Raw genomic sequence first — 20,442 nt, forward strand, 5'->3', positions numbered from 1 at the left:
TCCCCCAGTGATAAAAACCAGTTGGGTGAGATCAAATGCCTTAGTGTATCACTCTACAACTCTCCCTTCTATGTACAGAGACTCTAAAGGGATAAGGGTAGAAGCAGGGAGCTCCATTAGGAAACTGTTGTAGAAATCTTGGTAACAAATGATGGTGGTCAGATCCTGGATATACTTGAAGAGAGAACCAACACTATTTTCCTAATAGATTGAATGTACACTGAGAAAAGAAGTCATGGGAAATTTGAAGGATTTTGGCCTGATTAACTGGAAGAATGGAGATGCCATCAATTGAAATCAGGAAAACAATGGGTGGGGTAGTTTTTTGGGAAAAAATTAAAAGTTCAGTTTTGGACATACTGGTTGTCTGTATATCCAAATAAAGATGTTAAGAAGTATGTATACATATATCAAATCATTGTTATTCATCTAAAACTAATACAGTGTTGTCAATTATATTAATTTTTAAAAAGCCTGTTAAGTAGGAAGTTAGATATACAAGTCTGATATACAAGGAGAGAAATTCTGTTTAGAAATGTTAACATGGAAGTGGTCATTGTCTAGATCAATAGAACTTTGTACAATGATGGAAATGTTTTATAGCTACACTGTGCAATACGGTAGCCACTAGCCACATGTGACTATTGAGCACTTCAAATGTGGTTAGTGTAACTCAGATACTGAATTTTTAAAAATTTAATTGTAATAAAAAATTAATTGTAATTAATATAAATCTACATTACTATAAATTAATATTAATAATACTAATATTAATAACCATTTAAATTAATATAAATAGCTACAAGTGACTAGTGGCTGCTGTATTATATGACATAAATGATGTTACATGAGATTGGGTAACTACCTGTAAACTGAAGGCATACAGAGAAGAAAACCTTGGGACTCTGCAGTTTTAAGAATTCTGGGACATAAGAAGCAAATAGTAAATGAGACAGAAGGAGGAGGGACCAGTGAGATATAGAGAAAACCTGGAGCCCTAGTGAATCTAGTTTATTAAGGAGGAGAGTGATCCCTTATGGGACTTATTTCTGATAGGGCAAGTAAATTAAAGACTAACAAAATGACCAGTGGGTATAGGTCATTGGTACTGTAGAACACTTTCTGTGTAATGATGGGGAAGATAGCCTGATTAGCATGGGTTTAAGAAAGAATGGGAAGATCTTACCTACTTTATGTTTTCTACTTGTCCTACCTCTTTTATGTTTTTCTTCTTTCTTGCCTTTGTTTAGGTCTGCAATTTTTTTTTATCATTCTCTTTTCCTACTCTACTAGATTTTAAGTTATATACTGTTTTCTATTTTAGTAGTTACCTTTAAAATTACAACATGCATTCAAAGTACAGTGTTGATCCGGACAATACAAGGACCTTAGAACACTGTGAGACCACTTGACTTTTTTTCCCTTTGGTCTGGAATTTTAATTCTTTTTTTCCCAGTCTTATGATAAGATTGTTTATGAATTCTGCATGGGATTTGTTAAATTTCTTGTTATCTTTTATGAATTCTGGAAAATTCTGAGCCTTTATCTCTTCAAATATTACCTCTGTTATCTCCTTTCTCTCTGTTTCTCCAATTTCATGCATGTTAGACCTTCTTATTCTTTCTCACATGTCTCTTAACCCATCTTCCACATTTTCTGTCTGTTTTTTTCTCTCTCTGCCCTTCTGGATAGTTTCTTCCGATTTATCTTCTAGTTCATTAGTTTTGAACTTTTTTTTTAATGATTATTTTTGAGATAGGGAGAGTGAATGGGGGAGGGGCAAAGAGAGAGGGGGGCACAGAATCCGAAGCAGGCTCCATCCCAGCTCTGAGCTGTCAGCACAGAGCCTGATGCAGGACTGGAACTCACGAATGGTGAGATCAAGTCAAGTCAGATGCTTAACCGACTGAGCCACCCAGGCACCCCTTAAATAAAAAATTCTTAATAGCAAGTTGACAATAGAAGGAAGAAACCCTCTTGAATTTAGTTTCTATGATGAGGAAGACATTGTGCTTACAATCTTTTTTTCTTTGTTTTACTTTATTTTATTGTTTATTTTTAAATTTTAATTCCAGTATAGTTAACTTACAGCATTGTATTAGTTTTAGTTGTACAATATAGTGATTCAACAATTTCGTATTTAACTCAATGCTCATTAAGATAAATATACTCTTTAATTCCCATCACCTGTTTCACCCATCCTCTTGCCCACCTCCCCTCTGGTAACCATCTGTTTGTTGTCTACAGTTGAGTCAGCTGGGGCAACTGGGTGTGTCAGTCACTTAAGCCTCTGACTCTTGATTGTGGCTCAGGTCATGATCTCACAGCTCCTGAGATGGAGCCCTGCCTCGTTCGGGCTCTTATGCTAAGTGTGGGAACTTCTTGGGATTTTCGCTCTTCCTCTCTCTCTACCTCTTTCTCTCTCTCTACCTCTCCATCTCTCAAAAGTAAATAAATTTTTAAAAAAGGAGGTTTTTTGTTTTGTCACTTTTTTCCCTTTGTTTGCTATTTTGTTTCTTAAATTGCACATATGAGTGATAGTGTAAAATATTTGTCTTCCTCAGACTGACTTATATTGCTTAACATTACTCTCTGTAGATCCAACCATGTGGTTGCAAATGGCAAGATTTCATTTCTGGGGGGCTGAGTAATATTCCACTGTATGTATATCTACTTTGTCTTATATATAAAAATAGGTAGCATAATTGTTTTCTGATCTTGTTTTCATAACCCCTAAAGTTGAAGTCTTTATGAATCTATGCTGTTGTTTCTTCTGGTTCTTATGAATAGTACTTTATTTCTTTGCATACTAGGTTATTTTTGACTGTGTGCTGTTCATTGTCTTTGAAAGATTATTAGCAGGTCTTCTTTGAGGCATACGATTAAGTTGTGTCCTCTCAGAAAAGATTTACATTTGTTTCTAGCAGTTACTTAGAAGCCCAATTAGGCAGGTTAACTTTAAATTATATTCACAGCTTTAAGTGTTTTGACCTCCTTGCAAATCCACATAAAGCACAGTTTGTGGTATATAACACTTCCCCCTCTGAAGATGCATGCTTGTGCGTGTGCACATACACACTGCCTGTGGCAGTGTCAAGAAATCTTGTTTGTAGTTCCATTGTGAGGGAGTGAGACACTATTACCGCTTGTTAATCCCTAATTTGATGGTAAAGCTCTTTGTACTCCCAGCTGTGTTATTGGAAATAGAGGGGATGGTGTCTTACTATATCATTCCTTACTTTGGGTGAATCATAGGTTTTATCTTCTATTTCTCTAATACTTCACATGGCCTTGAAAACCTCAGTCCCTTTTCTCCTGGTACAACAAATACTCTCTGGACAGAAGCATTTTCTTGAGCTGTTTTTCATCATTATTTTTGATGCTTTTCAAAAGAGGTTTTCTGTATTTTATGCAATAATTTAAATAGCTTTCTGCAGGAAAATGGGCCCAAATAGGCTACTCTGTTTTATTACCGGAAATGGATTGTTCCACTTATTTTTAGTTAATCTGAAAAATAAACAGTAACTCCATTTCAACTTAGCAAATTTCTGATAAAATATTTTAGGCATATACCTCATTAAGTAAGGTATCATCAGCAAACTCCTATATTTTTCCAGTATCTTTATACATGCAAATGTATTACTAGTAGCAAAATAATTTTTAATTTTTTATCCATTCTGATTTATATAGGACTGACTTCATCCGTGCTTAGAGACTAAGAAAAATGGCAAATATGGATAGTGATTCTAGGCATCTTCTCATCCCTGAAGTAGATCATGAAATAAATCCTGGACCTATGAATATCCAGTTTGATTCATCAGATCTAAGATCCAAAAGGTAAGTGTTTAAAATAAAACATTTATTTCATAATTAAGGTTTTATTAAACTAGATCCAATTATATAACAAAAATGTATAGCTTTGAATATAAAATATCCAGTCCTTTGAATATAAAATATCCAGTTTCTTAATAGCATCTGTATGTTTGTATGTGGGAGAGAAAAAATGTGAATACTATTTCCTCTTTTGTATCCGATTTTTTTTGACTCAGCTTACCATCTATGTTGTGGGAGGGGTTGGAGTAAGATTTACAGTGAGATGCATTTATGTAACAAATATATTTTGATTACCTGCTTTGTACAAGGTAATATGCTAGGTGCTGAAGATAAAACAGTAAAATTAAATAGTCTTTATCTTCACTGAGTTTAAATTCCAGCAGATAGTTTAAGATAATTTGAGTTTAAATTTTGTTTCATTGCATACCTTGAAAGCCCAAAAGAATTCACTGAAAAATTATTATAAATAGAGAATTCAGTAAAGTGGCTGTTTACAAAATAGGCAAAGATGATGAATAGTATTCTAGTAAGAAAATGTAATAGAAGAAAAGAAAAAATATATGAGTAACATTTACATGTGCAAAATTTGCATGATAGGAACTTTAAAATACTACTGAGGGATCTAAAGTAAGATTCAGAGTATTTTTTTCAAATCTGACATGCTGATTATGAGTTGAACTGTTCTTTTTTTTTGGTAATACAATACTAAGATAAACTGCTACCAGTACATCAGATGTAATAGTCTCTTAGGACTGAGAATGTTTTTTTTTTAATTTACTGAAAGAACTCTTGAGCTTATTTTTTTATTTTTGGTTATTTTATCATCTATCTCTTATGCAATTATAAAAATGAAAATATAAGCAAAATGTATCAGTTAAGATATTACTAATGCTTCACATTTCGAATCTGATTCTTTGCGATCAGTTTTATAATTTGGTGTCGTCAGAATTGGTTTTTTCCCCTCCCACACACAATTGTCCTTTGTACCATTAAGAACATTAATAATGTCGGGGCGCCTGGGTGGCTCAGTCGGTTGAGCGTCCGACTTTGGCTCAGGTCATGATCTCACGGTCCCTGCGTTCCAGCCCCGCATCGGCCTCTGTGCTGATGGCTCAGAGCCTGGAGCCTGTTTCAGATTCTGTGTCTCCCTCTCTCTCTGCCCCTCCCCTGTTCATGCTCTGTCTCTCTCTGTCTCAAAAGTAAATAAACGTTTAAAAGAAAAAAAAAAAAAAAAAAGAACATTAATAATGTAGTATTTGTTGAAAGAATTTTGTTTCAAATCACTGACACCTTCTTTTAGTTTTGATGCTTGCACTTTCCTGATCTTACCAGAAGGTGTCACCAAAGGTTTTCTGGCAATATCATGGCTTATATTTCTTCTTAAATGGTCCTTAAATGGTTTGATGAGTGAAGTGACCAGGAATTACAGTTACCTGTCATACCATCAGGAATAATTACTTTTATGACTGCCACCTGGCTGACAGTGATTAAAAGGTCTATGGGATTATGAGATGCATTCGTATTTTAGAAATGTATATATGTTAGAATTGGTAAAATATGACATATAATGAAAAAGCATAATTTGCACTCAGTGGAAGGATTCTAAAATACATTGTCATGCTCTTTAATTTTAGTCCATAATTTAGTGTTTCCCCCAGCCCCAAAATGCCAGCAGCCAATTCCAAAGTTTATATGGCCCAGGAATTTCACTACTTGTAAGCATGAACTCACGATGTCAAATAATATATGTACAAGGTTGTTTAATGCATTATTTTATAATAATAGTAAAAGATTTAAAACCATCAAAATGTCTTTTTTTACAGGACTGAATAAATAAATTTTGGCATATTGATACAATGGAATATTTTCCCCCATTAAAAAGAAAGAAGTGGCTTTATTACATATTAAAATGGAACAAGTCTTCAACTTTGTTAAATCAAAAAAATGAAGAATAGTGTGTATAGAGTACCATCGTTTGGGTAAAAATAAATTTAAAAAACTGTATATGATACAATATGTATAAGTGACTCTGGAAGAGTAAGTAGTAAACTGTAAAGAGAGGTTGCCTCCTCAGAGAGAGAGTTAGGAGGTGGGCGGTGTGGCAGATAGACCGAACAACTATTCAACCACCCTACCTATTCCTTGCCAACAGGATTTTAATTTCGTTGACTGTGGCAATAGGTTCCAATCCAGGAGATGTAGGAGGATTGGTTTAAACTAGTCTTGATAATCCTATTTCTATTATCCAGACACTTAGTTTTTCAGTCTTTCTTGAAACTAGAGATGGCAATGTGAAAATTGTCTTATGAGAAATATAGTAGCCATCAGAGAAGATAATGAAACGAGTCTTACAATTTTCACTTGTTTATTCCAACATCAAGTGAATACAAGAACTCATGAATGCTTATTGAATGCTCAAGATGTTCTTAAAACCTCTAAATTCTATGATAATTGACCACTGTGACAATAGAACATAGGTCATTAAAGTGCATTCCATTGCAATAAGTTGGCAGGAATTCAGACAGTTCTGTGAGAATTTGTTTAACTGTGTAGATTAAATGGAAATATATTTTCTGTAATAAAACTTGTCAAAATGAGAAAGAATCAACTATTGACAATCATGGGATAACTACATAGGTAAGCATGTTTTAAGGAAGGCAAATATTTATAGAGACTTAGCAGTAATGAATGATAATTTCCCTGTGAAATAATTTCTCTTTAAAAAAAACAAACTATTATTTGATGAGAAAAAAAGTAGGAGTACCTAAAAACTTTGTTATTTCTATAAAAAGATTACTTATATGCATAAAAAATACTCATACTGAGGGAAGTTATCTTCTATCAGAAGAACCAACTTAGACAACTATTTCTAAAACATTGGTCATTTTTGAGTCACTGTATAGTTTTGATGGTGTCCCATTATAGTATTACCTGTGTAATATAATTTAGATATATTTTAAAAATCTATACTTTTTAAAATTAGGCTTAATTTACCCTCATCTTTGCATGTTTGTGAAATCATGTGTTTTAAGTATTGTTTATACTTTATTCTAACGTGCATTGTGGTAAATATTAAGTAGTTAAGATAGCATTCATCCTTGTGCCACCTAAAAATCCTTACATGTAGCCACCCTTTGGGAAACTATGTTAGGCTGTCAGAGTATAGCAAACAACTATTGGATACTTTTAGATTACTTAGCCTCAGTTCAGCTTGTGATTAATTTTATCTCCACTAGGTGGCAAGCAAAATCATGTATCAGTTCAAAAGAGTTCTTAAAACCGTTTCACCAATCACATTGGTGGAAGTGGGATCTAAGTAGTCAGATGGCCGAGGAAGCATGTCACCATAGAGTAGGAATACATGACATTACCATTTGGATCATTTGAGGAACGTCTGCAGACTACAGACTACATGTGTACACCTTTCTCTCTACACACCTCTCCTCCCCCTTCAGTTTCCACCTGGTTTGGGGTGGAGTTAGGAATGTGGGTGGAGGGACAGAAAGGTTTAGAAATCTCCTATGCCATATGTGATATATTCCATTGGCAATCACTCATCTAAGAGATTGTTTTCCTGCTTTTCCCAGACTTTCTGGAACCCAAGATAGAGCTGGTATTCAGGATTGCTTCATACTGTGCTGCGACTCTGGGATTATGCCCTTTGGGAGTTGAACAGTCCAGCCAGCCTGAAACCAAATTGTGAAGTGGTTAATTTGTTTTGAGCTCTCCTTTTTCAGTTTTTTTCTACCAATATTTCCTTTTCCATTTTTCCTAGGGCCTAGAGCTTTCATGCTCTTCTCTGTATGCCCTGTGTTCCCCAGAGCAAGAATTCACTCAGGAGTTTTCTTTTAGGCAATGCTTGGTAAACCATACTTTTCCTTAGCCCTTTTTACCAGTACTTATCTGTCCTGTTCTTGTAGGGATCTGTTCTCTGTTTGGTGTTTTAATGGAAAGCAATCTAATGTGTCAGAGATTTAGTCTATTATCTTTCTATGGCTATTTGCATTTTAATATGGTAAACCTGGAAATACAAAAGCATAACCTAAAAGTTAGATTTTTGTAATTGATAACATTGCAAGAGGTCTGGTAAGCCAGTGGAGTAGAAGTAGATATTTAAAATAAGCAGCATTCTAGGGCATCTGGGTGGCTCAGTCATTTAAGCGTCCAACTATAGCTCAGGTCATGATCCCGCAGTTCACTGGTTGAAGCCCTGTGTGGGGCTCTGTGCTGATAGCTCGGAGCATGGAGCTTGTTTCAGATTCTGTGTCTCCTTTTCTCTGTGCCCCTCCCCTGCTCAAGCTCGCTCTCTCTCTCTCTCTCTCTCTCTCTCTCAAAAATTAAAATATAAAAACATTTTAAAAATTAAAAAAATAAAACAAAATAAGCAACATTCCTGATGTCTTACAATACATGTTGCTATGGCCCCTGGATTTTTAGAATGTGAACTAGTTTGCACACATGTAAGCTAGCCTCTTTCTGTTTCATCTGTCAATAATACTGAATAGCAATAATTGTGGTTTTAGGGGAGAGAAGGACTGACAAAGCAAAGTGAGGAGTTTATTTGTAAGGGTAGATCCTGGCCCAATAATAGTGATTGGAAGTGGTTACTGAGCCTTAGTAGTTTCATAGTTTGGGATTATGGAGATGTACAACAAAAGGTAGAAAAGTAGTTTTCCCAGGAAGATTGGTTTCCAGACCTGCATAAATTACATTTTGAGGAACGTGCCGTCTGTGTTAAGTAGATGAGACGAGGGATTTAGCAGAAGCATAGAGCAGATGGCCACCATGCTGGTTGTAGCACTACTTTCTATACTCTCCCTCTCTTCCTTCTTTTTCCTCCTACTCTCTTCCCTCTGCTTTCCCTCTTCAGTCCACTTCTCTCACCCTTCGCCCTATGTTCCACTATTTTTTTTCCCCACTGGAACACTTTTTTGCTAAATGCTTAAAGAGAATGCTTTTTAAGCTAGAAATGCTTTAAATGGGATCTTATTTCAGGGCGCCTGGGTGGCTCAGTCGGTTAAGCGCCCGACTTCGGCTCAGGTCACGATCTCACGGTCCGTGAGTTCGAGCCCCGCGTCGGGCTCTGTGCTGATGGTCAGAGGCTGGAGCCTGTTTCAGATTCTGTGTCTCCCTCTCTCTGACCCTCCCCCGTTCATGCTCTGTCTCTCTCTGTCTCAAAAATAAATAAACATTAAAAAAAATTTTAAAATAAATAAATAAATAAATGGGATCTTATTTCTAGTCCCATTGGAATCCTTTTATTCTCTGAAATATTTGTTCTTATATATTTTTTCCTCCTTCCTCTTTTTCCAAATGTCTGTTTGCTCAACTTCTCTGTTGTATCCCTATCTGCTTACATGATTTGCTTCCACTTCTTTTCCTAGATCTTTCTGTTTTCCCTAGATCTATCTGTTATATCTGATCTTGCTGTTTGTTGCCTTGGAGTTAGTTCTGCTTTATTTTCTTCCCTTCCTCCCTCATTAACGTTATTTGGAGAAGCCTGAAGAAAGAAGTATCCCAGTTGGTTTGACTGGTGCTCATTAGGGTCAAGTCCAAGTAGGTCTTATTGGGAGGAAAGGGTGTGAAGAATTGGATTGGCATCTTTCTCTGTCTACTCAGTATTTTTAACATATCCAAGTATATGGTCAAAAGGCATTTAGTGCAATAGTATAATTACTGCAAAAGTGATGAAACCAATTGCAGGTATACAACTAGAGAATTGTTAACAGACTTAACAAACAGACTTAAAACCAGATTCCCCACATTCCTAATCTTTCTTTGTTGAAGTTACTCACCATGTTCCCTTTGGGTCTGCTTTTTCTAGGTAGAAGAAAGGATGGAGTGTGGTGGTGTTACTGTTTTACTTCAACCTAGAGAAAAATTGAAGAACTATATATTAGTATTTATATACAAGTGCTTCTAACTTGAAATTTTTTAAAATTCTTTTAGCCTCAATTCAGTGCTGATACTAAAAACAAACAAAAACCCTCACATTGCTGTTACTGCTCATTTTGTGGCCCTAAAAGAATTGTTTTTAGGACAGTAGAATTAAAACAATTTACAGATTCTCTTAAACCAAAATGTGAAAGCTTGAATTGCATTGAATTCAAGAATTTTGAAATTCATTCTTAGCAGAACCATATTTAATTAAGATACACAGGCCTGAGAACTAATATTCAGGTGAAGTTCTGTGTCCGTATGGTATTGATGAAGTTCTTACAGCTAAATAAAGCTTAGAATGCTAAAATAAGGAACCCATAACTTTCAACCAGGGGTTAATTAACATTTACTTTTTTCATCATACCACCCTTATCAGTTAAAAAATAAAATAATCTAAAAATAATGGGACTGAATATGTGTATGTGTGTACATATGTGTGGGTATTCATTTGCAAAGTATGTACTTATACTTCTGAACGTTATTATGTACATTATAAAACAAAATAGAAATTATAAGATATAATCTTGATAATTAAATTTTATTTATGAACAGTATATTAAAACTTATGTGTATTATCAATAATAAGTGAATGTGCTCTATTACTTTAAAATATTTTATAGTATTTTGCTACACAGTAATTCAAACTGATTTGAAGTTTATTTGTGTCTCATCCAGCAATTATGTGGAAGTTTTTGTTGAAATTTACTTGGTAGATTTCATCCTCCCTGATGTCACTCAGTTCTTACATTGAGTGATTGCAGTGCTGTTTTGTATATTCTAGTATCCCATGCTATTTTTAAAGTCCAAAATACTAGTGTTTTTTTAATACTGTTAATTTGAAAACAACCAGTACTTTTGTTCCCCTTTTTTGGTTCCCTCTCCAAATTATCCCCCACTCTCTCCTCCTTCATTTCTTACATCATTCTAGCTCTACTTTCTGCTCAGTTCTAGCATTTACTCCCCAACATATACGCACCTGGAGAAGGTGGGGGAAAGACAGTTGCATCTTCAGAGGTGGCTAATCTCTCTGCTGGGGAAGGGGAGAACTTAATAGACAGAACTGTCCCTACCAAGTTAACTGTGGGAGAAATCAAAACTGCTACAACTCCGTAGCTTCCGGCCAGAGTGGAGGAGCTGCCCACCTAGTCTGAACACTCCACTTAAGGGACACTAAATATTTGAGGAAGGTCTTGAAGTTCTTCTGGATCAGTTTTTTCAGAAGTGTCAGTTTGGAAAGTAACCAGGGTAGAAGGAAGCAAAGGGGAAAGAAACATTAGATATAGTCTTATCTAATAATTTATTTTAGAATTATAACTTTTTTAAATGTTTATTAAAAAGTTTATCAACTTTTATAGCTTTTTATAAAGCTTATAAAAAAGATTTCATATAAAAAAACCCGACTCGGTCGTTCACTCGGTTAAGTGTCTGACTTCGGTTCAGGTCATGATCTCACGGTTTGTGAGTTCGAGCCCTGCATCAGGCTCTCTGCTGTCAGCAAAGAGCTTGCTTTGGATCCTCTGTCCCCCTCTCTTTCTGCCACTCCTCCACTTGTTCTCTCTCTCTCTTTCAAAATAAATAAATAAACTTAAAAAAAAAGTTTTATAAACTTATTTTTTATTTGAAGATTTATATTTGCAAATTTCCATATTTGAAATATTTTGAATGTTTAACTTCACTGATTTTTAAACATTTTGTACTCTATAAACACTTTTTAGTGAAAATACTGATTGATACTTGTATTACATGAAATACAAAGATACTAACTAGTGTTGTCATTTGCTCCATTAAAATTATTATTTTGACTTTTTTATATTTAATAACAGACTTAAAGACCATTTACATACTTTGGAAGTTTTTAAATATTAAAAAATTTTCATCCATGTATGCAAAATTACAGGTATGAATTTTTATTGGTGACAGACATCATTTTCAGCAATAGAATCATGTAACAAATGGAAAAATTTCTAAACATCCATTATCAGAATATTCTGTGTTCAATGTGAATTTTTAAAAAGCAAAACTACTTTCTCAGTCATTGTCAAAATATCATCTGTGCCTTGAAGGGAGATAGATTAAGTATGTGAGGGCTTTTTGGTTTTTAAAATTTTTTTAATGTTTATCTATTTTTGAGAGAGAGACAGAGTGTGAGTAGGGGAAGGGCAAAGAAAGAGGGAGACACAGAATTTGAAGCAGGCCCCAAGCTCTCAGCTGTTAGCACAGAGCCGGATGTGGGGCTCCAGCTCACAAACCACGAGGTCATGACCTGAACCAAAGTCAGATGCTTAACTGATCGAGCCACCCAAGCATCACAAGGCCTTTTTGGTTTTTAATATATGCTCTGTACCTATGTAGCATGCTGTTGATAGCAACTTACCATCACAATAGGAATTAACAAATTTGGCACAGTTGACTTTTTTTTTTTAATTATGAAATTTATTGTCAAATTGGTTTCCATACAACACCCAGTGCTCATCCCAACAGGTGCCCTCAATACCCATCACCCACCCACCCCTCCCTCCCACCCCCCATAAACCCTCAATTTGTTCTTAGTTTTTAGGAGTCTATTATGTTTTGGCTCCCTCCCTCTCTAACCATTTTTTTTCTTCCCCTCCCCCATGGTCTTCTGTTAAGTTTCTCAGGATCCACATAGGAGTGAAAACATACGGAATCTGTCCTTCTCTGTATGACTTATTTCACTTAGCATAACACTGTCCAGTTCCATCCATGTTGCTACCAAGGGCCATATTTCATTCTTTCTCATTGCCATGTAGTATTCCATTGTGTATATAAACCATAATTTCTTTATCCATCCATCAGTTGAGGGACATTTAGGCTCTTTCCATAATTTAGCTATTGTTTTTTTTTATTATATGAAATTTATTGTCAAATTAGCTTCCATACAACACCCAGTGCTCATCCCAAAAGATGCCCTCTTCACTGCCCATCACCTACCCTCCCATCCCTCCCACCCCCCATCAACCCTCAGTTTGTTCTCAGTTTTTAAGAGTCTCTTATGCTTTGGCTCTCTCTCCCACTCTAACCTCTTTTTTTTCTTTTTTTTCCTTCCCCTCCCCCATGGGTTTCTGTTAAGTTTCTCAGGACCCACATGAGAGTGAAAACATATGGTATTTGTCTTTCTCTGTATGGCTTATTTCACTTAGCATCACACTCTCCAGTTCCATCCACGTTGCTACAAAAGGCCATATTTCATTCTTTCTTATTGCCACGTAGTACTCCATTGTGTATATAAACGACAATTTCTTTATCCATTCATCAGTTGATGGACATTTAGGCTTTTTCCACAATTTGGCTATTGTTGAGAGTGCTGCTATAAACATTGGGGTAAAAGTGTCCCTATGCATCAGTACTCCTGTATCCCTTGGGTAAATTCCTAGCAGTGCTACTGCTGGGTCATAGGGTAGGTCTATTTTTAATTTTTTGAGGAACCTCCACACTGTTTTCCAGAGAGGCTACACCAGTTTGCATTCCCACCAACAGTGCAAGAGGGTTCCCGTTTCTCCACATCCTCTCCAGCATGTATAGTCTCCTGATTTGTTCATTTTGGCCATTCTGACTGGCGTGAGGTGATATCTGAGTGTAGTTTTGATTTGTATTTCCCTGATGAGGAGCGACGTTGAGCATCTTTTCATGTGCATGTTGGCCATCTGGATGTCTTCTTGAGAGAAGTGTCTATTCATGTTTTCTGCCCATTTCTTCACTGGATTATTTGTTTTTCGGGTGTGGAGTTTGATGAGCTCTTTATAGATTTTGGATACTAGCCCTTTGTCTGATATGTCATTTGCAAATATCTTTTCCCATTCCGTTGGTTGTCTTTTAGTTCTGTTGATTGTTTCCTTTGCTGTGCAGAAGCTCTTTATCTTCATGAGGTCCCAATAGTTCATTTTTGCTTTTAATTCCCTTGCCTTTGGGAATGTGTCAAGTAAGAAATTGCTACGGCTGAGGTCAGAGAGGTCTTTTCCTGCTTTCTCCTCTAGGGTTTTGATGGTTTCTTGCCTCACATTCAGGACCTTTATCCATTTTGAGTTTATTTTTGTGAATGGTATAAGAAAGTGGTCCAGGTTCATTCTTCTGCATGTTGCTGTCCAGTTCTCCCAGCACCATTTGTTAAAGAGACTGTCTTTTTTCCATTGGATATTCTTTCCTGCTTTGTCAAAGATTAGTTGGTCATACTTTTGTGGGTCTAGTTCTGGGGTTTCTATTCTGTCATTGGTCTATGTTGTTTTTGTGCCAATACCATGCTGTCTTGATGATTACAGCTTTGTAGTAGAGGCTAAAGTCTGGGATTGTGATGCCTCCTGCTTTGGTCTTCTTGTTCAACATTACTTTGGCTATTCGGGGTCTTTTGTGGTTCCATATGAATTTTAGGATTGCTTGTTCTAGCTTTGAGAACTAGAAGCTATTTTGATTGGGATTGCATTGAATGTATAGATAGTTTTGGGTAGTATTGACATTTTAACAATATTTATTCTTCCAATCCATGAGCATGGAATGTTTTTCCATTTCTTTATATGTTCTTCAATTTCCTTCATAAGCTTTCTATAGTTTTCAGCATACAGATCTTTTACATCTTTGGTTAGGTTTATTCCTAGGTATTTAATGATTCTTGATGCAATTGTGAATGAGATCTGTTTCTTTATTCTGTTGCTTCATTATTAGTGTATAAGAATGCAACTGATTTCTCTACATTAATTTTGTATCCTGCAACTTTGCTGAATTCATGTATCAGTTCTAGCAGACTTTTGGTGGAGTCTATTGGGTTTTCCATGTATAATATCATGTCATCTGCAAAAAGTGAAAGCTTGACTTCATCTTTGCCAATTTTGATACCTTTGATTTCCATTCATTGTCTGATTGCTGATGCTAGAACCTCCAACACTATGTTAAACAACAGCAGTGAGAGTGTACATCCCTTTTGTGTTCCTGATCTCAGGGAGAAAGCTCTGTTTTTCCCCATTGAGGATGATATTAGCTGTGGGCTTCTTATAAATGGCTTTTATGATGTTTAAGTATGTTCCTTCTATCCCAACTTTCTCGAGGGTTTTTATTAAGAAAGGATGCTGAAGTTTGTCAAACGCTTTTTGTGCATCGATGGACAGGATCATATGGTTCTTATCTTTTCTTTTATTAATGTGATGTATCACGTTGATTGATTTGCGAATGTTGAACCAGCCCTGTAGCCCAGGAATGAATCCCACTTGATCATGGTGAATAATTCTTTTTATATGCTGTTGAATTCGATTTGCTAGTATCTTATTGAGAATTTTTGCATCCATATTCATCAGGGATGTTGGCCTGTAGTTCTCTTTTTTTACTGGGTCTTTGTCTGGTTTAGGAATCAAACTAATTCTGGCTTCATAGAATGAGTCTGGAAGTTTTCCTTCCCTTTCTATTTTTTGGAATAGCTTGAGAAGGATAGGTATTATCTCTGCTTTAAATGTCTGGTAGAATTCCCCTGGGAAGCTATCTGGGACTTGACTCTTATTTGTTGGGAGATTTTTGATAACCAATTCAATTTCTTCGCTGGTTATAGGTCTGTTCAAGCTTTCTATTTCTTCCTGTTTGGGTTTTGGAAGTGTGTGGGTGTTTAGGAATTTGTCCATTTCTTCTAGGTTGTCCAGTTTGTTGGCGTATAATTTTTCATAGTATTCCCTGATTATTTCTGAGGGATTGGTTGTAATAATTCCATTTTCATTCATGATTTTATCTATTTGGGTCATCTCCCTTTTCTTTTTGAGAAGCCTGGCTAGAGGTTTATCAATTTTGTTTATTTTTTCAAAAAACCAACTCTTGGTTTCATTGATCTGCTCTACAGTTTTTTTAGATTCTATATTGTTTATTTCTGCTCTGATCTTTATTATTTCTCTTCTTCTGCTGGATTTGGGGTGTCTTTGCTGTTTTGCTTCTGTTTCCTTTAGGTGTGCTGTTAGATTTTGTATTTGGGATTTTTCTTGTTTCTTGAGATAGGTCTGGATTGCAATGTATCTTCCTCTCAGGACTGCCTTTGCTGCATCCCAAAACGTTTGGATTGTTGTATTTTCATTTTCATTTGTTTCCATATATTTTTTAATTTCTTCTCTAATTGCCTGGTTGACCCATTCATTCTTTAGTAGGGTGTTTTTTAACCTCGATGGTTTTGGAGGTTTTCCAGACTTTTTCCTGTGGTTGATTTCAAGCTTCATCACATTGTGGTCTGAAAGTATGCATGGTATGATCTCAATTCTTGTATACTTATGAAGGGCTGTTTTGTGACCCAGTATGTGATCTATCTTGGAGAAGGTTCCGTGTGCACTCGAGAAGAAAGTACATCTGTTGCTTTGGGATGCAGAGTTCTAAATATATCTGTCAAGTCCATCTGATCCAGTGTATCATTCAGGGCCCTTGTTTCTTTATTGATCCTGTGTCTAGATGATCTATCCAATGTTGTAAGTGGAGTATTAAAGTCCCCTGCAATTACCACATTCTTATCAATAAGGTTGCTTATGTTTGTGATTAATTGTTTTATATATTTGGGGGCTCCCGTATTCGGCACATAGACATTTATAATTGTTAGCTCATCCTGATGGATAGACCCTGTAATTATTATATAATGCCCTTCTTCATCTCTTGTTACAGCCTTTAATTTGAAGTCTAGTTTGTCTGATATAAGTATGGCTAGTCCAGCATTCTTTTGACTTTCAGTAGCATGATAGATAGTTCTCCATCCCCTCACTTTCAATCTGAAGGTGTCCTCAGGTCTAAAATGAGTCTCTTGTAGACAGCAAATAGATAGGTCTTGTTTTTTTTTTCCATTCTGATATCCTATGTCTTTTGGTTGGCGCATTTAGTCCATTTACATTCAGTGTTATTATTGAAAGATATGGGTTTAGAGTCATTGTGATGTCTGTAGGTTTCATGCTTGCAGTGATGTCTCTGGTACTTTGTCTCACAGGATCCCCTCTAGGATCTCTTGTAGGGCTGGTTTAGTGGTGATGAATTCCTTCAGTTTTTGTTTGTTTGGGAAGACCTTTATCTCTCCTTCTATTCTAAATGACCGACTTGTTGGATAAAAGATTCTCGGCTGCATATTTTTTCTGTTCATCACATTGAAGATTTCCTGCCATTCCTTTCTGGCCTGCCAAATTTCAGTAGACATATCCGTCATGAGTCTTATCAATCTCCCTTTAAATGTTAGAGCATGTTTATCCCTAGCTGTTTTCAGAATTTTCTCTTTATCCTTGTATTTTGCCGGTTTCACTATGATATGTCGTGCAAAAAATCAATTCAGGTTGCATCTGAAGGGAGTTCTCTGTGCCTCTTGGATTTCAATGCCTTTTTCCTTCCCCAGATCAGGGAAGTTCTCAGCTATGATTTCTTCAAGTACACCTTAAGCACCTTTCCCTCTCTCTTCCTCCTCTGGAATCCCAATTATGCATACATTATTTCGCTTAATTATGTCACTTAGTTCTCTAAGTCTCCCCTCATACTCCTGGATTTTTTTATCTCTCTTTCTCTCAGCTTCTTCTTTTTCCATAATTTTATCTTCTAATTCACCTATTTTCTCCTCTGCCTCTTCAATCCGAGCTGTGGTCACCTCCATTTTATTTTGCAGCTCATTTATAGCATTTTTTAGCTCCTCCTGTTTCTTAGTCCCTTGATCTCTGTAGCAATAGATTCTCTGCTGTCATTTTCTGTTATATTGCTTAAATCGTTTTTGATCAATTCGTTAGCTGTTGCTACTTCCTGGAGTTTCTTTTGAGGAGAATTCCTCCGTTTCGTCATTTTGGATAGTCCCTGGAGTGGCGTGGAACTGCAGGGCTCTTCCTCTGTGCTGTCTGGAGTAACTTGTGTTGGTGGGCGGGGCCGCAGTCAGTCCTGATGTCTGCCCCCAGCCCACTGCTGGGGCCACACTCAGACTGGTGTGTACCTTATCTTCCCCTCTCCCAGGGGCAGGACTCACTGTGGAGTGGTGTGGCCTCTGTTCGGGCTACTTGCACACTACCAGTCTTGTGGTGCTGTTTCAATGGGATCTGGCGTATTAGCAGGGGTGGATCTACAAGGCGCACAGGGGCTGGAGGGGTAGGCTCAGCTCACTTTGCCTTTGGTGGTCCGCTTAGGGAGGGACCCTGTGGCACCGGGAGGGAGGCAGACCCATTGGAGGGATGGATCCGCAGAAACACAGCGTTGGGTGTTTGCATGGTGCAAGCAAGTTCCGTGACAGGAACTGGCTTCCTTTGGGATTTTGGCTGGGGGAAGGGCGAGGGAGATGGCGCTTCCCAGTGCCTTTGTTCCCCACCAAGCTGAGCCCCGTCCTCCTGGGCTCAACAACTCTCCCTCCAGCTCTCCGAGAAGAGCTGTTGACTTATAACGTTCCAGGTGTTAAGTCCCACTGGTTGTCAGAACACACTCCGTCCAGTCCCTCCACTTTTGCAAGCCAGACTTGGGGGCTCTGCCTTGCCGGGTGTGCTGGCTGCCCCTCCACTGCCCTGGCTCCCTCCCCCCAGTCTGTGTAGTGCGCATCGCCTCTCTGCCCTTCCTACCCCCTTCCGTGGGCCTCTCGGTCTACACTTGGCTCCAGAGAGTCCGTTCTGCTAGTCTTCTGGTGGTTATCGGGGTAAATTAGGCAGATGTGGGTGGAATCTAAGCGATCAGCAGGACGCGGTGAGCCTAGCATCGTCCTTTGCCGCCATCTTCCTGCCCTCTTCCACAGTTGACTTTTTATAGCAAAAAGTAGATAACTTGTATTTAAGTTTGACACTCTTTAAGGTATTTTGCCAAAAGATAACCAATAAATTTCTTTTTGTGTGTGTGTGTTTAATTATTTATTTTTGAGAGGGAGACAGAGAATCCTAAGTAGTCTCCGTGCTAGCAGCACAGGACCTGATGCGGGGCTCAAACTCACGAACCGTGAGATCATGACCTGAGTCCAAATCAAGACTCAGATACTTAACCAACTGAACCACCTAGGCACTCCTATAACCAGTAAATTTCTGTATGATACAGAAGATGTTATGGTCCCTTTTGATCTCATTACTAAATTTTGAAAAAATGTGTTAAAGGCCTGTTTTTAAAGTCTTTAATCACATATGTGTACAGAAGACTGTATAGCTCTTAAGTACAATTTTAAAGATAATTATAAAGCCAATACCTGTACAACCAACACCAAGGTCTAGATATAACAGCACCTCATATGTTCCTCATATGTCTTTCACCAAACACTCTTCCTTCCTCTGTAGGTAAACACTCTTCTCCCATTTGTGTGACCATTTCCCTACTTTTCATTATTTATTGTCTCTGTATCCCTAAAATACTGAAACCAGTTTTACATTTTTGTAGACTTCATGTAAATGAGATCATACTGTATGTATTATTTTGGAATTTTTGTTTATAATTTTCACCCAAGTTGTGTGTAACAATAGTTCTTTCCAGTGCTTTCTGGCATTTCATTCTATGAGTATCTGCAGTTTATGTATACATTCTACTGTTGTTGGACATTTGAGTTGTCTCCAGTGTGGAGATCTTACAAATAGCATTCCTATAAACATTAGTCTATGTGTATTTAGCATACATGTGCAAGAACTTCTCTAGGATAAATTCCTGGGAGTGCACTTGCTTGGTAGTGGTGTGTGTGTATATTCAACTTAACTGGATAATGCCAAACTCTTTTCTACAGGAATTCTATCAGTTTACATTTCCACTATATTGTATAACAGTTTCCATTATCTCCTACTAGTGCTTGGTATTGTCAGATTTTAAAATTATAGCAATTTATAATTTTAAAATTATAGCAATGGAATCTCATGTTTTCTTACAAGAGAATGAAGCCATTCATGGGATTACAGGTGATTGTGTTTGTTATGCTTTTTTTATACTTTGTAGACTATTTACACATACCTCTTTAGCTACCACTCCATTTCTTTTGTTCCTTTTTACAGAAGACTCTTTGCAAGGATTATTTATACTCATCGTATCCAGTTTTTCTCTTGATCCCAATTCAGACAGGCTTTTGCCCTTACTACTCCACTGAGACTACTCATATCAAAGTCACTGGTGGTCATTTCATTGATCAGTTCCCATCTCATTTGTCTTTGCAGTAGCACTTGACACAATCATTCTGCCTGAAAAATTTTTAATTGGTTTGAGGATAACTCAAATTAACCAGATTAACACCCTAAGTTGATTTTTATACAGGTTGCTTCTCATTTTGTACAGTATTTGATACTTTGATTACTCCCTCCATCATTTCTCCCCCCAAGTTTTATTTTAAATACTTTAAATGTACAGAAAAGTTGAAAGAATTATCCCCATAATTTTTCATTCACTTTTTTTCTGATTATAAAGGTAATACAAGTTTCAATGGTTGTAGTATGGTTATATAAGATGTCATTGTAGAACCTGAGTGGAGTGTTAATGGGAATACTTTCTGTACTATATTTCTAACTTCTATATGACTCTAATTTATTTCAAAATAATGGGGCATTTGGCTGGCTCAGTTGGTAAGTGTGCGACTCTTGATGTTGGAATCATGAGTTTGAGCCCCACGTTGGGGATAGTTTACTTGAAAAAATTATTTCAAAATAAACTTTTTTGTAAAGTGTTACACCATACTTTACTCATCGTATTCTAATGAGCTTTTAATTTTTTTTTAATAGTTGTGTATTTTTTGAGGCA

At 36.7% G+C, this 20,442-nt stretch overlaps 1 protein-coding gene across 8 annotated transcripts in view; it reads left to right on the forward strand.

The window, feature by feature from the left end:
* Window positions 1–20,442, forward strand: part of SLC38A9 (solute carrier family 38 member 9) — an 83,837-nt gene that overhangs the window by 9,585 nt on the left and 53,810 nt on the right. For 4 of the 8 annotated variants that reach the window (XR_009611037.2, XM_060635773.2, XM_060635770.3 and 1 more), the window contains one exon: window positions 3,691–3,837. Coding sequence is in view for 3 of the 8 variants with exons in the window: in XM_060635773.2 (XP_060491756.1) it covers window positions 3,725–3,837 (113 nt within the window). In the remaining 5 variants the exon portion in view is untranslated. Of the gene's footprint in view, window positions 1–3,690; window positions 3,838–6,316; window positions 6,472–20,442 lie in introns of those variants that run through there. The other 4 variants (XM_078449801.1, XM_060635772.2, XM_078449799.1 and 1 more) reach the window with 2 other exon arrangements.

Source organism: Panthera onca, chromosome A1 (genome assembly GCF_046562875.1).
Source record: "Panthera onca isolate mPanOnc1 chromosome A1, mPanOnc1 haplotype 2, whole genome shotgun sequence".
NCBI classification, from domain to species: Eukaryota; Metazoa; Chordata; class Mammalia; order Carnivora; family Felidae; genus Panthera; species Panthera onca.